The sequence below is a fragment of the Microtus pennsylvanicus genome, chromosome 3, assembly GCF_037038515.1.
Source record: "Microtus pennsylvanicus isolate mMicPen1 chromosome 3, mMicPen1.hap1, whole genome shotgun sequence".
Taxonomy (NCBI): domain Eukaryota; kingdom Metazoa; phylum Chordata; class Mammalia; order Rodentia; family Cricetidae; genus Microtus; species Microtus pennsylvanicus.
Window position 1 is genome coordinate 133,547,376 of NC_134581.1, and position 17,407 is coordinate 133,564,782.

Genomic DNA, 17,407 nt, shown 5'->3' on the forward strand with positions numbered 1-17,407 from the left:
GCTTCTGGGTTGCGGCTGGAGCCTTCTGTCTCCTCCCCTCTCAGCACTGGGACTCCCTGTGGCGTCAAACTGCACAGGCCCTCTGCAGCTGCCAGTCTCTGAATTCACGTGTGCGTCTGTCCTGCTCTGTCTGGAAGACAGTTTCCCATCTGACTTTTACAATCTTTCTGCCCCCGCTTCCCAAGACGTTTTTAAACATATGATTCAGTTCCCAACATTCCTCTCAACAGCAAACAACTTCCGTTTGAAGCGGACTTTTTTTTTTCATTAAGTATTTTTGTTGTGCTGAAACAGACAAAAGCTTCTCACACAAGTGTCTCCCCACTTCGCTTCCCTCACCTTTTTTCAGGTTATGACCACTAGAAAGACACTGGTCAGGGCTCCCACTGTCTCCACCTACCCCACGTATCTGCTCTCTCCTCCTTACTAGAAACTCTGTCAGCAAGGAAGAAGAATCTGGTGGCTCAGTCTGAAGCTATTCTGGCACATTCTGCTGGAGGCTGGATCATGGCAGTCAGGGGCACACACTCTTGTAGTGTTCCCAGAGTCTCTCGGCTTTTTATTTTAAGGCCTACCAGATCCTGCCATCGTTCGGGGTCACCTCTGACTGGGCTTGTGGACGGCAGTCATGCTTCCTGGGTCGGCAACAGTCACCTGAGCAGATTCCAGGTGGGCAGTTCCACGCCTAAACCACATCTCCAGTGGGGCAAAGAGCTGAGGGATCTAGGATAGTCTGTAGCAATGTCCCCTCCGGACTGGGGTCACTAACACCGGACTCTGAGCCCCTTCCTCACAACAATACCAAGGAAAAACAAGGAAGGCTCCGCTGGTGATAAAGTACTTATTTTAATGAATTTGTTTTGAACACAATGTAAAACATTACTGTTTTAACCACAGCTAAATTCAAACTTCAGGACGGCCCAATATTAGCAAGTTCATTTTACAAAGTCTTTGGCTACAGATTATCAAATATATAATAGAGTTCAATTTAGTGTTCTCTGTCACAATAGTAAAAATAAGCATTTTTTGATACCAAGGTTATCAAAAGTGTCCCACACAAAATCTTCTTCTTAAGCAAGTTAAAGTATAGAACCTGATGGTGTGTATTTGTTAAAAGCTAAAAAGAAAAACTTCACATCTTGAACGTCACAGAAGCGCTTCTTAGCCAACACACATACCTAATAGAGGAGCAGGTACCGTTCTTGGTATAAAAAGTCATACCGCAGAATTTGAATATGATAACCAGACTTTTAACCCAAATAAAGCAAATAAACCTATCATGCAGTACATTTTCTTGTCTGCTCTTTTCGTTGCCAGTGAGAAACCAGACTTAATGCTGTATTACTGCATTGGAGCAGCCTACCGCGCGAGGTTCGGCTCCGTGACTGAGAGCAAATGTGCGAAGGCAATTCTCATGAGGGCTGAGAAGTCTCGCCAGAAAGCGGCGTTCAGTGAAGATAAATCTTGCGGCATGTCTATTACACAAAGACACCCATGTGCGAACTCACAAGAGACAGTCAAAGAAAGCCCCGAAGCGGTGCGCACTGAAGGAGAGGTATGGACGTGACACCATTTTTGTTGAGTCTCTGAGACACGCACCAGCACATTGACAACTGAGTCAGGAGAGCATGTGACACGGGGACTCTCTTCAGCTGTGGAAACAAGGTAAGGACAGAGACAGCCCAGGTTCCAAACACACAATAAAGCGCAGATAAGTAACAAGAAAAACCTCACCACTAGCCTGGCATCGTGGCCCGTGCCCGTAGTACCAGCATTTGGGAGGCCGAGGTAGAAGGAGATTTGAGGACAGCCTGGGCTACAGAGTGAGACTGTTGTTGCAAAAAGAAAAAGATACACACAAATTGTAACCCTTTCTGAGGAGAAAGTCATTTTTAAAACAAGAGCCTAAGAAAAACTTCAAACGGGGGCTCAAATTAACAGTGTGGTATCACTGAAAAATAACACTTGAAACTAAAATAAATTAAATTTCAAGTATTTTTAACATGGGCAAGAAATATAAAAACAAATTTATACACCAAATATACACTATCAGTTTATTTTCAGTTAAAAATTATTTAGGAAAATTCTCCATGTTCAAAATTAAATAGGAGCTGTCTTCTATATACAGGAATTACACTGTAAATATGAAGTGAAGGTTTAATTCTGCAGAATTAAAGCACAATTATAATCATTCAAAAACTGAAAAAAATACTGAATTCTATAAGTGTGAAAGCCTTAGAATTTTGCAGTAACAAGTGAACTTTTTCTAACATTTAAAAAATTATCCTTTTATCAATATAAAACTGTTCAAATAATTAGGAGAATCTCTTATATCAGAAAAATAAATTCACATGATACACTCATGACCCCAAGAGTTACAGAGCGGTGTCCCTGACACAAAGCATTTCTTCCTTGTTGTCTCGTCTCTCCTTACAGATAAGCTTACTTCGCGTCACTGACACAGAAAGCCGGCCACACACTAATAGAAAAGTAACTCTCCCTTTCTTCCTCCTAAGCGCAGGTCAGGTAGTCAGTCTTCTTTCTTGGCATGCCTCTTAGCTGCATCCGGCTCCTCTGTGGTGGGCTTGGACACTGACGGGGCGGTGCCATTGGAAGACAGCTTCACATCCGGTTTCTTTTCACCCCATAAAAACTGCTGCTGCCAGCCAAACAGCATCCGGCTCAAGGTGTCCTCGACGGGAGCGAAAGTCATAGGGGTGCTCTTTGTTATCATCATTCTTACCTAGGGGGAGAAATGAACCTTGAGTCTCAGAACAAACACTTTGTGTTTCTCAAAACTGATACAGAAAAATAAATAATGGAGTAAAATGTATTTTTTTTAATCTACAGGAAACAAAATAAACTTGATTCTGGGAAAATCTCCAAACTATGAATTTAAAGAATATTACTCATCAAAAGTAATACCAAGTACATTTTGATGTACCTTGTACACCAAATGAGGTATAACCATTGCTAAAGAAAGAGGAGGGAAGGAGGGAGAGAGGCAAAGAGAGAAAAAGAGAGAGAATATTATCGACAGTCTACACCAGCAAACAATACTGCTACTATACATCTGGTTTGAGTCAAAACTGTGGTAAATACTTTATACTCATCTGCACATTCGGTTTAACACAGCAGTTACTGTAGAGGGAAGCAGAGTCCTGGCTCTGACAGGCAGCTGACTTGACCCACACTGAAAGGCTAGTTAAGTGAGGAGCAGGATGCGATACAGATTTGGGTTCAATCCCTACTCAACAGCACACCATTGTCGACGGTCATAGACTCGGGGGATGCAGACCATTTCTGAAGAAAGGCTACAGAGGCTTCCCTCCACCCATCTCTTCTGTTTCAATAACGTGCATGCAGATCGCAGAGAACGGACTGTGGACCAAAGCATGATTCCAATCCTTTACCTAGCAAATCATACTACCCGGAAATGTCCACATTTGAATTAGGCTGGTCCCAAAATGGATCTGCTGGGAAAACTCTGGGGCCCAACATACAGTCTAACAGTCAGTTCTTTCAGATCACAGAAAGATACCAAACCAGAAACTTCTGAGATCACATTCCTAAAACAGGTCCAAACACAATCCACTTTCTTGGGGTATGAAATCAAGAATAAAGTCTCATTCAATGTGACATAATATAGGGGCCTGGAAGTTACAGAATGAGTATATCCAAATTAACAAAATCATAAATGAAAAGAGGGCATAACAACAGATAGAATCATTAGGTCATACTTCAAAACCCTGCACTCCACAAAATTGGAAAATCTAAAAGAAATGGACAATTTTCTCAATAGATACCACTTACCATGGTTAAATCAAGATCAGATAAACAATTTAAATAGATCTATAACTCCCAAGGAAATAGAAGCAGTCATTAAAAGACTCCTCCCACCACAAAAAAAGCCCAGGGCCAGATGGGTTTAGTGCAGAATTCTATCAGACTTTTAAACAAAAGCTAATACCAATACTCCTCAAATTATTATACAAAATAGAAACAGAAGGAACATTGCCAAATTCATTTTATGAGACCACAATCACCCTGATACCCAAACCACACAAAGACTTAGCAAGAAAAGAGAGTTACAGACCAAGTTCTCTCATGAACATTGATGCAAACAACAACAAAAGCCCAACTCACAAACCGAGCCCAAGAACACATCAAAAAGATCATCTACCTACCATATAAACAAAATGAAAGAAAAACAACCACATCATCATCTTATTAGATGCTGAAAAAGCCTTTGACAAAAATCCAATACCTCTTCATAATAAAAGTCTTAGAGAGATCAGGGATACAAGGGACATTGCTAACCAATAGCAAACATCAAATTAAATGGAGAGAAACTTAAAGCAATTCCACTAACATCAGGAACAAGACTATTCAACATAGTTCTTTTTTGTTTGTTTGTTTTGTTTTTTGAGACAGGGTTTCTCTGTGGTTTTGGAGCCTGTCCTGGAACTAGCTCTTGTACACCAGGCTGGTCTCGAACTCACAGAGATCCGCCTGCCTCTGCCTCCCAAGTGCTGGGATTAAAGGCGTGCGCCACCACCGCCCGGCTCAACATAGTTCTTGAAGTTCTACTTAGAGCAGTAAGACAACTGAAGGAGAATAAGGGGGTACAAATTGGAAAGGAAGAAGTCAAAGTGTTGTTATTTGCAGATGATATGATAGTATATGTAAGTGACCTCAAAAATTCTACTAGGGAACTACAGTGAAGTGGCTGAATATAAAATATACTCAAAAAGAATCAGTGGCCCTTTTATATACAAATGATAAAGTGGCAAAGAAAGATATCAGAGAAACACCACCCTTGACAATAGCCACAAATAATATAAAATATTTTGGTGTGACTCTAACCAAGCAAGTGAAAGACCTGAATGACAAGAACTTCGAGTCTTTGAAGAAAGGAATTGGAGAAGGCATCAGAAGATGGAAAGACTTGTCATGCTCATAGATAGGTAGGATCAATGTAGTAAAAATGGCAAATCTTACCAAAAGCAAAACTTGGGACATCTATCTTCCTCCCTCTAAGACTTAGGGAGACATCAGGGAAGAAATGTCAGGAAGAGGTTAAGAGCCAGAGTGAGTGGGGCGGTGGCGTGGAATGTGACTTCCAGCTGTGAAACAGCTGTGGCAGTCTTGCGGAAGATTTGGGTCAGGTTGGACGTGCCAGCATCCTGCCATGGAGGAGGCAGGCATTCCTGATGCCCCACCACCCCCTGAGGATTTATAGGTAGGTTGGTCGTGGGTGCTGGAGAGGGAGAGACATGTTCTCAGTGGGGCAGCCACTGTTAAGGCTCCCATAATCTCCTTTTAAAAAATTAAATTTATTTATCTTAGTTTATTTATGTGCACAGATTCTTTGTCTGCATGTGTATCCGCGAACCATGTGTGTACTTGGTGCCCGAGAAGTCGGTGGGACTGGAATTGCAGGCCACTGTGAGCTGTACTCCCTGAACTGAATAGACCTTACCACACATAAATTAGACTCCTACAAAGCTAATTTAAAAAAAAAATGAAGTGCTCATTCGCAATTAGTTTGTAAATAAACATTAATCAGTACTTTGTTACGTGGTCATTTAAGTGACCTTAATAAAGCTGGTGTATGCACACCTGGGTCATGACTGTTGGCTGTCCCTACAGTGGAATTAGCGGGCCACAGGAGAGCTGAGTCTGCAGAGTCTGCTGTTGCCAAACTGCTCTCCCAGGAGGGCTCCCGTTTACACTCCCCCAAGTCCCTTTTAACTTAATACTCTTCATCTTCACTTCCTTTTATTTACCTCCGTTAATTAAGCTCGTTTTACCATTCTGCCAGTCTCTGAAACCACTTCCACCAAGGCCATCCTCATACATGGCTTAATTAAAAAACCCTGAGCTTCCTTACAGTTTAACGCTATCTACCGGGCAGTCCCTTGCTCTGTCTCACAGGGACTGCTACACTGCAGCTTCTTCTAGCAAGCAGGGGATAAGCAAGCCACGTTTCTCAAAGTTCTTCCAAGTCTTCTCTGATGGAGAAGGGATGCAAATTTGACCTAGCTCAAAACAGACAAAAGTTTTATCTTAAAAACTTTATCTTGTGTCAGGGGACTGGAGAGATGGCTCAGCGGTTAAGAGCACTGACTCCTCTTCTAGGGGACCCACATGGCAGATCACAACTGCCTGTAACTCCAGTTCTGGGAAATCTGACATCCTCCTATGGCCTCCTCGGGCACCAGACTCATACATGGTGCACAAACATATATGCAGGCAAACACATACACATAAAATAATAAGAAAATTTTAAGCCTATGTGAATTTTACCCAATAATGCATTCCTATTTAACGTGTTTAAAATTAATTGCCACTGAGATCATCATTAATGGTAGAAAATAGATCACACTTACAATATGACTTTATACAGAAAATGCCAGAACTCACATATCCCTTGGGACATGTGTAAGCCTAGTTCAAGAAACACAGACTTGTGCAAACTTGCAAAGCCTCCATTTCAACAGAGTCTGTGGACCTATAGTGCTTGAGGGCTTTTCCCTCAGTGGATGAGCTTCCCATTCATCTGCTTTCCCTGTGGCTCGGGTCTTATCACGAAGTATCTGAAAAAAAAAGTATGTGATTTCCCTGTTTGGGAAAGTGGCTGACCATAGACGAGCATTCAGCTAGCCTCAGTTCTGAGCGAAAAGAAGACAAGGAAATTGCAGAGGAGAGATGGAAGAAGGAAAGGAGGGAAAAGGAGGTATTTCACATATTTCTCTCAAAAAAGAAGAGAACCATAGATGGAGGTAGGAAAAAATTAGCTTTTATATATTCAAATATAGCTGTAAATACACATGACTCCCCCATCTCCAAACTTCAGACATACTTATTTTTCACTAAAACAAAAAGTAGTATCAACTTAAACCATACCCCAATTTTACAAACAAGGCAGGCCCACCTATACCGCCTCTGATGTCCTCTCTACATCCACTACTCCCTGGCTTCCAATAAACCGCCTGCCTGTCCTATCCAACTGCGAACATCTCCCAAGGGCAAATGGAGATCCGCAGAAGAGCTTCCAAAAATTCCAATGCATGGAGAAAACTCCCAAATGCATCTTTTGGTATTCAACAGTAAAAAACCAAGTGTTCTCGGTACTAGCTTAGCCTGAAAGACCCCACCAAGGGAAAGGCGTCTACAGCTTCGTGATGCAGACTGGTGCACGGGAGCCTCCTCACCTTCACCGTCAGGAGAAAGATGGTGTACAGGAACATGAGGTCGTGCCTTGACATTGCCAGGTGCTGGGTGTGCTGTAGCGTGAACAGGACTGACCCCAGCAGCGTCACCTTGGAAGGGCTGAAAGGAAATGACATTTGAGGTCAGTGACAAACATACTGTGTCTACAATTTTCTCAGAACGCTCTGTAAACATCATTAGTGAACAGTTAACAGACGCTAACAGAGAATGAGCTCCCAACGACAGAGGAGAGAAGTGGGGAAGCCTCTCTTGTCGCATGATGGAGACGCACTGACAGTGTCAGGATGCTGTGGACCGGGCGAGTGAGACACACGCAGTCACTCTCAGGAAGCAGCGGGAGCCCGGCCAGCTCACACCTTTAATCCCAGTACTTGAGAGGCAAAAACAGTTCAAGGCCAGCCTAGGCTACACAGAGAGACGGGAGCCAGCTCAAGTCTATCACTTTGCTTCCCTGAGCACAGCAGGCCAGTCTTAGCCAATATCTTAAGTATTAATGCTGAAAGTATGAAACCATTATACTGCTAACCTACCAAGTCAGGAGAATTTTTACCTTACACACTTATCATGTACTTAAGGTATCCCAGTAAAAATCTCTGGCAAACTATAAACTATGAGAATGCTGCACTACAACAATGACAAAAGATTTTTATAAGTCAGTTTATTTTTTTAAGGTTATTTTAGTATTATAAACTAAGGACTGGGTTCAAAACAGTATAAGATCCAGACTTCACATAACAATCTAACTGAATAAGTATCATTCCTTACAACAGTCATTCCTCAACTTTTATTGCATATTTCTATTTTTTTAGTATTTTAAGACAATTATTAATATATTTACTAGTATATATATATAACTATGTTATAACACATACATAAAATTGAACATTTCAAAGTATAAAATAAAAGGCAAATGAGGGGCTATGGAGATGGCCCAATGGGTAAAGTGCTTGCTATCCAGTGTGGAGCCCACATTGGGTCCCTAGAACCACCTAAAAGTCCCCCAGCAGTCCCAGTGCACAGGAGGTAGACATGGAAATCCCCGGAGCAGGTTGGCCACTCAGGATTCCTGAAGCAGTGAGCTCCATATGCATGAAAGGCCTCAGCTCAATATGCAAGGTAGAGACATGTCAGTGAAAACCATGACATCAGCCCTGGGCACACAAACATGCCCACCCATGTGAACACACATACACACGGACATACATATGACACCCCCCACATGGAATTAGATTTCTCTTGATGTTAGTTTGTTTCTCTAATCATTTGGTTCCTGTGCTAAAGCAGCTCACTAAGGAATGGGCTTTGACATACACACTGACCACTATGGATGGTATTTTCCTAAAGAGAGACTAAAAAATAAGTGGCTTGTAGATTGTTTGGAAAGGACACTGGGGAGGATTTAAGGAAGATTATATCAAAGTATTAGATTTGCTATGAAGATTGAGACACACTGGAAAATTCTATTATTTCCCTGTCATAGCACAACCATGGATCAGATGCTGGCTGACAATGACAGGCACTCCTCGTCCAAGGGAAAGGAGACAGCCCTGGCGCCAGGACATTTTAAAATCCAGCAGATCAAGTTCCACTGAGATTCCAGGGCTAGGGCTGCAGGCACCATGTTCTAATTTTATACAGCGTGGCTCTGGCTTCTGTACTTCAACTGTAACCTGTGAGCCCGGCCTATCGTGCTCCCTGCTCCTTCCTCCAAACTACTTTTCCTTTTTTTGGTCCCCTTCCCAGTTTGGGGACTTATTCCCTATTCATACCTACACGTCTCATCCACGAAAAGCTAGGATCTGCATATGAGGAAGAACAAGCCCACATGGTGTGTCTAAGTAGGCTTCTCTGTTGTTTCTATGTGTATGAGCGCTTTGCATGCATGTATATACTGTGTACCACGTGTGTGCCTGGTGCCCACAGAGGCAAAAAGAGGACATCAGACCCACTGTAACTGGAGTTGCAAAGTGTTTTGAGATGTCACATGGGTGCCAGGAACTAAACCTGGGTCCTCTGTAAGAGCAGCAAGTGATCTTAACCACTGAGCCAGCTCTCCAGCCTCCAAGCTTTTTTTCTGAAGGAGGGGAATCCACAGAGAAGTGGTGTTATTTTAAGATCTCATCTGGGAAAGTAAACTCTTGATGGAATCTGCTAGTTTTCTTCCCATTGCGATTGCCATTTGTGTCTCAGGTATATTTCAGGCACATATACAGTTCCAAAAATGCTCTTTTAGCCCAGATCTCGGCATAATATAAACACTTACAAGGACATCTTCAGCCACTCATTCCCTGTTGGCTTCCAATCTCCTTTCAGCAGCTGTTCACAAGACGTGACAATAGCACCACCTGCCCCTAAAAAGAAACACACAAAAAAAGATATTTAACCAATTTTCTTAAGAAAACACATAGCAGGGGAAGTCAGAATTTCCCCTCCTAGTTTCAAACCCAAGATTAACAAAATAGAATTCTTGAGAGGAAGAAAAAGTTGTCTTCTGACATCTGAGACAGCAGCAGTCTCTCTCCCCAGCATGACAACCACCTGTGTCACTGTTACCTAAGGTTAGCCCTGGGGTCTCAAGCACAGAGACATATATATATATATATGCACACACAATAGTTTTGTGAAAAGTAAGGGCCTCTCTTTCTATTTCGTTCCTTGATAACAGCTATTTTAGCTGCAGCATATTGTAACAGAGGTGACAGAAATCTGTTCATTCTTACATATGAAGGAACAGGGTGAGTGACACAGCTCAGCTGGTAGGAGCTCCTGCCTAGTATGCAGCAGTCCCTGATAATGCATAAACCGGGCATGGTAGTGCTTTCCTGTGATCACGGCGCTCAGGAGGTAGAGGCAGTGTGGTCATAAGTGCAAGGTCATCCCCAATTACAAAGTCTACATAGTCTACATGGTCTATATAGTTGAAAGAAAGAAAAGAAGGAAGGAAGGAAGGAAGGAAGGAAGGAAGGAAGGAAGGAAGGAAGGAAGGAAGGAAGGAAATAAAATAAATATAAAGCAATTAGAACAGTGTGACTATGAATACTTGCTACTTCCAACAGCTCACAAGAATGGAAAGAATATAAAGCAATTTGTTTTCGTTTTTACAGAGGGGCTTTCTAGGCTGGTCTAAAAATCACTGTGTAGCTCAAGCTGGTTTCAAACTTGCGACCTCCAGCCTCAGTCTCCCAAGTACTCAGGTTATAGGCATGCACCACCATGGCCAGACTCAGCAATGTTTTTTTTAATTTACACGAGGCACAAAATTTCTTATTAAACTTATTTCATTTATGGCAAAATAATTAATTACGATTCCATATGGTTCAAGGACACCTAAAACAATTATTCATAAGAAACTTTACAAAGCCATGAGGTTCCAAATAATGGCTGATCACTAATACTAATGTAAGTAAATCTTAAATTAACTTTAGTAGCTAAAAAAGAACAGGTTTCCACTTTCCAAAAAGATTTATTAGAGTATGTGATCCCCACTCCTGGAAGCAGAGAAGTATTCAGGAGCTACAGTACATCGATAACAGGATACTTATGAACACATTAATCTTACCTCGGGCCCATCCAATAGTTATCATGACTATCCAGCCATTTCGGTAATAGCTACTAGCGTGTGTGACTCCGCTTACTATTTTCCAGGTTCTGGTCACTTCCTTCATTCCCGCAGCCAGCATTTGAATAGGCTTATAGGAATAGCCCTGGGAAACTAGGTCATGCGGGCAAAAAAATACAATATACCTGAAATGAAAATTAAAATATTTTAATATGTAAATAATATCAGAAGAACAGAAGTAAAATTGAAACCACTATCACTAATAGCATGGCATAACAGAAAGAAGGTAATTATCCATAAAAGCTTGGAACATGATTTCACAAAAAGCAGACTGGACACTAGGTTGTTTTTTAATCCACACAAAACATATATAATCTGTCTATGTCATGATGAGAAAATGAAGTCATATACTTTGCAATACTCCACACAGTTTTTAATTTACCCATGCAGTTTTAGAAAGTCTTTAAATGTAGAAGTGACTTACAGGAATTCAGGCAATGGACAGAAAAGGCATATACACTTAAATAATAAGTTGTATATATACTCTTAATAAAAGTAAACAATACTTTGTTATCTATTAGAGGTTACATTAAGAAGACACTAGTTTTAATTCATGCTAAAAAAAAAAAAACACTCACAAGAAGAACAACAGCCATACTACAACGACTCTATTTGCATTCCTTAATTCTATCTTTTAACATGTGCTAAAAATCTATTACGACAGTAGTTTGGGACTTTTATATTCAGCTATGTGACACTATAACATACAGTCTATAATATATAATCATTGCTACTTCTGAGTCCTAAGTTTCACCCTATTTTTCTAAAGTACAGATACAATAATCTCACATATTAACAAAAACCCTGTGCCCGGCTGAGTTGCCATGGAGTAAGGGAGCCACCCACTGTCATGCTCAACAGAATTACACAGAAGCACGGCAGACAGACGACTCCACTTGCTCTGTAACCTACGGTAGCTAGGTGATGCCCTCTGATGAACCATTGGACCAACAGTCATTAGTTAAACAGCATGTCTCCTTTACCTTAGGTTTGTAACACCTAAAATACCTTTACCTTGTAAGCACCCAGAGAGAATACACAGAGAAGGGAAAAGAAATGAAAGGAGAAGGTAATAATGGATTTCTCACACGCTGTAAAGCCATGAAGATCACATTAACAGGAAGACAAATGACAAAGAGTAGACACTAGTCTAGAACAGGATACAACCAACAATGTAAGCTAAACCAGTTTAAACAGGGTTTAAGATGGGAGCACAATTTAGGTTAAAACCAGGGGCTGAGCAGAGAACAGTGCTTTGTTTATTCCCAAGTCTCCTTTTCCATCCAAGTCAGTATCACTTAACTGAGCCAATCAACACAAGCCACAGCCATGTTAGGTTAATGCAACAGCTCTGCTCTGCTCTGCAGCTAGCACCCCAACAGTTAGGAATCCATCGGTATGTCCTGAAAATAACTATAAAACAACAGCTCTTATATAGACCGTCATCTAAATCTCACTACAGTATGCTTGGGAGTTTAAAGAAAAATTCTGAGGCATAAAAACAATACACAAAAAATTATAAAGTAGGTGCTGTTCCCATAAATAGATTTTTTTTCATAAATAGATTTTTTTTTTTAAAAAAAGAAAACTTGAACAGAAGTATATGCTGTGATCGAACAGTGGATATCACTGGCAGAACCAAGTTCTTGCTTGTCTTTACCAGTAGATGGCGCTAACCTCCAGATGTGAGCCACGTGTGTGCTAAAGATGACCTTGCTATCTGAGTCCCCAAATCATCTGACTCTTAAATTCAGAAGACACAGACAAAAATTTATTCTAAATATTAAAACTTCTATTATTAAAATAGTAAAATATACTGTCTGGCAGCTAGCATCATTTTTCATATTTGCATTCCTATTTCCAGAGTTCAAAGCAATTCACTGCTTATGCGCCAACTGAAAGATTAAATAGCCAAGGTTTCAATCCAGGATGCAGCTACTCAATATCTCTGTACCCTGGATAAGTCACTAACCTCTCCATGACTCACCTTCATAACCTGTTAAGGATAAAACAGTACTCACCTCACGGGATTTACCAGAGTTTCAAAGAGTCAACATTAGAGACCAGGCATAAAAACTAGAGCTATGCACCAGGTATACACTGAGCACAAACTAAGACTGAATGGTCGTGAAACCACAGCAGTGTAAACCACACCCCAGTGACACCACACCAGTGTAAACCACACCCCAGGTTTAGAGATGGGTAAGACCAAATGTACATGAGCAGAGAACAGAATAAAATGAATTATCAATGTCAGAATATTCTAATTTTCTTATATCCTTTGCCCAATAAGAAACAGAATTCTTTGTGTGTAGGTAAATTAAGTATTACATATGTAGCAGAGATAAGAAATAAAAACCTCATAGTCCTGGATTTGAATGAGAAACGTATCAATATGAATCATTTTCTTTGTTGTGGCCCTGATTCAGTGCCGTGGGCGCCCTAGTAATACCTTTAATGCTCTGAGTGAGGCTTAGGAGAGCTATTTCTCACTGAAAGAAACAAAAACTAATTCCAGAAGAAAAGTGCAAGAATCTTATAATACCAAGACAGAAGGACGTTAATCCCAGGGCTGGAGGGGAGAGGAAGGGGGAGCTCCTCTGAAAAGTCTCCTGCTGGCCAAAGATTCACAATTAGTTTCAAAAAATGACAAAAACTGAAATCTGTAGAATCTCACAAAACATCCTTTTAAAAAACTGACCATCTTTGCAGGGTGACCAGCAAGTCAAAGAGCCAAGCCACCTCCCTCCCTGCTCTTCTGTGAGTAGTAGGACGGGCTCACCAAAGACCAGGGAGTCAGAAGTGTCCTTCCAGACGCCTGTGTGTGTGCTCAATAATACACTCTTCCATCTCTGCCCCTAACATACCTTTTAAATGTAGGGCATACATTTACAGGCATGAAAGTGTATTTCATTCGCTGGATCATCTAATCAAGATCTCTAATTCCTTGCTACTCAAACCCAGAAATCAGAGCACAGAGCGATCCGTTCTTTTCTAAGTCTATCTCCTCACTCTGAACAGTACTTAGCGGCTCCATTAACAAGGGGAAGTTTCTGCATTGATAGGATGCTGGTCTAGAAGTGAGACAAAGCAGCGTTTTTAAAAAGCCAACTGATAAGATACCCGACGTTAATGAATCTGAGAAGAAAAATAGAGGAGGAGGAGATGACAGTCACAAAAGTCTTCTGTCTGGGGCTGCAGGGGACAGGGAGAGATGAAGGGAGAACAAAGTCACGGGGTGGACTCCCTTCTGTGTTCAGGGTGTTCAGGCAGCAGGCTCAGGATGCTGGGAAGGAGCAGGAGGAGCAGACTGGTGATGCCTAACAGCAGAGAGGACAGAGGAGAGACTGTCGGGATGTACAGGTCACGGCAAATTCAGGGTCTTGTTCCTGATTATTCACACCATAGTAACATACTACAACACATCCTAAGACAACCATTCATCATTATGTGAAGAAAAGATTTAGGGGGTAATGAAAGAAGCAACTAGCCCACGTAGGAAATTACTACCAGTCCAGGCCCAGACATGGAGGCTCAGCATTTCAGACTAGAAACAGGACAGAAGGAATACAGAATCTGGCTCTTAGTTCTTATATAGTTTTCAGCATTTAACAACATTTAAAAATCTAAACTGTTAATATCTTTTTAAAATAATATAAAAACAGAAGTCCTTCAGAAGTGTTTGTGGAAGATGATGCTGTGAGGTGATGAAGCAAGTCTATGAGAGACCGTAGCTGTCGCACCCAGAGGCCCTGGTTCTAGCCCTGCCGCCTACCTAGGTATGACAATCACATCAACTGCCCCACGTCTCGGTAACAACAACTATCACTGGTAGGGTGATGAGCAGAATATATCTGATACAAAATGGAAGGCAGAATACCGGGGTCTGTAGGATAACGCAGGAGAACCAGGGAGGCTGGGCAGGATGGGGGAGTCAGCCGAAACTCAGCACATACAAGCATACCATACAGAAACCTGATACAAGTAATCTAGGTTTTCAAACTGTTAAGGGGCTGAGGAGACAGCTCAGCAGTTTAGAACAGTGGCTTCTCTTGCAGAAGGCCTGGGTTCAATTCCCAGCACCCACATGGTGGCTCACAACCCTCTGTCATTTCAGTTCCAGGGGATCCAATGCCCTCTTCTGGATTCTTGAGGCTCCAGACATATACATGTTCCACATACATACATTCAAGCAAAACACCCATACACATAAAATAAAAATAAATCTTTAATAAACTAACTACAATAGCTACTTCAGAGAACTCATCCTAAGTATGAAAATAATTTACCTAATATATAATATTAATTCAATACATACTAGCTATCAAGTAAGTAATTCCACATCTCCTACTGACAAAATATATAAACTATTAAAAGAGAAAGCAGTGTTTTTTAATGAAAGCAAGCGGTAGCTTTCAGTAAAATCATTGTAAGACTTTTCTGTTTGAGTTTGAAATAGTATGTTCTCGTCTTTCTCATTTGATAGTTTGAGCCGTGCTCTTCAGTATCAGCAACCTGAGAGAGAAACTTCTTTGTAATCATCGTTAGCAAAAAAAAAAAGTCCTAATTCCACAGACCATATTGCATTTTAAAACCAAAAACACAGTAAAACTTGGACTCCTGCTCATATGAAGAAGGGTTTTTCTGCAAAATAATCCGATGCACTCAGTCATTCCATATCTGAACAGACTGCCTACGTATCTAGTGGATATTTCAAATAGCAATAGACGAATTCGTCATTTAGTTACGGATTAGAGAGAAGTAATATAGTGTTTCATAGCATTTAAGTAATATTTTTCGCTTAATGTCACCAGTAAAAGATTTTGTCAGGAAAAAAATAATTAGAGTAGCTACTTCACAGGGCTCATGATTAAATATGAAAATGAATTTTAGCTGATAATATAATACTAACTCAATAATTACTAGCAAGTGAATAATTCCACCTCACCTACTTTCCACAGCCATGTGCTCCCACCACTACCTTAGCATTACTACTATGTTATATCCCTGTTTATAAGTACTCAATAATTTTTAAATTACTATAATAAAAATTTTTAATTATATTTATTATTGGTTGTGTGTGTATGATGGGAAGGGCTGTGTGCCACAATGGACATGTATGTGGAAGTCAAGAGGATTACTCTGTGTAGTGCTGGGCTAGAACTCTGGTTGCCAGGCTTGTGTGGCAAGTTCCTTTACCCACCAAGCCATTCTTAGCCCCAGCAAAGATGAATTCTAAGCTGTGCAGTGGTGGCACACACCTTCATCTCCAGCACTCAGGAGGCAGAGGCAGGTGGATCTCTATGAGTTCAAGGACAACCTGGTCTACATACTGAGTTTCAGAACAGTCAGGGCTATCCAATGAGACTTTGAATTAATCAATCTATCTATCAACAAACAAACAAGCAAATAAATAAATAAATAACCAATCCAACAAAGAGAAAGACAAGAAAAACTTTATATACACCATTATCACTTGGACTTTTTGTTCAGTTTTTCACATGTATGCTTTTTTATCGTGTCAGTGCTAAATGTTAGAGTTTGTTTCACAACTCTAACAATAAAATATTTGGATGAATATTTGACATTTTCTTGTGTTAAAATGTTCCCATTAAAGAAAAAGCAACAACCACCTGAAAGAACAAGTGGCACTGGGGAAGACAGGGAAAGGGCAAGAGAGAGACTTTGCACTCAGAACCTCCGGCACCATTTGGGCTCATTCACTGCACATGCATTAAGGACATCAAAAAAAACTTTAAAGGAAAAGGAGCCATTTATTACAATCTATAAAAGAATTCTTAAAATACCTCATAGTTCAACGTGAGGGCAACTTACCAGATAGAAGAAGCCAGTAAAATACTAGTGTGGTTTGTAAGAAATTTCAGTGGAGGCTCTGCAAGCAGTATACAGGATAAAATCCCTCCCCCGAAGCAGTGGAGCATAGCAGTGAGCCAGCTGGACAGGGGGTTATTCCACGCCACTGTCACAGATCCTGAAATGACAGGGGACAAACATGCTCTGAGATAGCTGTACATTTACAAGAAAGCTCCCAGGACCCGTTATATTAGAGAAATAAACCAAATTTGTAACTCCTAACAAATTATTTTCATGAGTGAGCTAATCATGATAATTTAAACAATATTCTTTTTCCGTCAGTGACTGTACTGTGTGGGGTAGGGTGGGGTGGACGTGGGTCCATGTATATGTGGGCACGTTGGGTGTGATTCTCCAGTGCCGGCACAGGGAGGCCTCATGGTGACATCAGGGTGGCTCTCCTTGATCATGTCTTCACATTACTTCTGAAACAGGGTCTCTCCTGTACCTGAAGCCTGCTCTGCAGTTAGACTGCCTGGCTAGTGAGCCCCCAGACCTGCGGTCTCCAGACCCCAGGACTTCAAATATGCTACCAACAGAATTATTTTCAAAAAAACTCTCTGCAAGAGCTGTCACACTGCAGCTAAGTTGAAAGTATAAGGGGCTGAAACATAAATAATCTTATATGAACGTTAGTAACAGATACTGCAAGTGAGCTGTGACGGAGAGCTGGAGGAA

General features: G+C 41.1%; 1 protein-coding gene across 1 annotated transcript in view; it reads right to left on the bottom strand.

Moving 5' to 3' along the window:
• Nucleotides 1-827: 827 nt before the first annotated feature.
• The window catches only part of Tmem38b (transmembrane protein 38B), a 32,477-nt gene continuing 15,897 nt past the window's right edge, over nt 828-17,407 (bottom strand). Inside the window, exons 2-6 of the mRNA XM_075967198.1 lie at nt 16,691-16,847; nt 10,796-10,980; nt 9,500-9,587; nt 7,218-7,335; nt 828-2,743 (exon numbers count right to left, since the gene is read on the bottom strand). Coding sequence (XP_075823313.1) covers nt 2,531-2,743; nt 7,218-7,335; nt 9,500-9,587; nt 10,796-10,980; nt 16,691-16,847 — 761 coding nt within the window. The 3' untranslated portion in view covers nt 828-2,530. The remainder of the gene's footprint in view (nt 2,744-7,217; nt 7,336-9,499; nt 9,588-10,795; nt 10,981-16,690; nt 16,848-17,407) is intronic.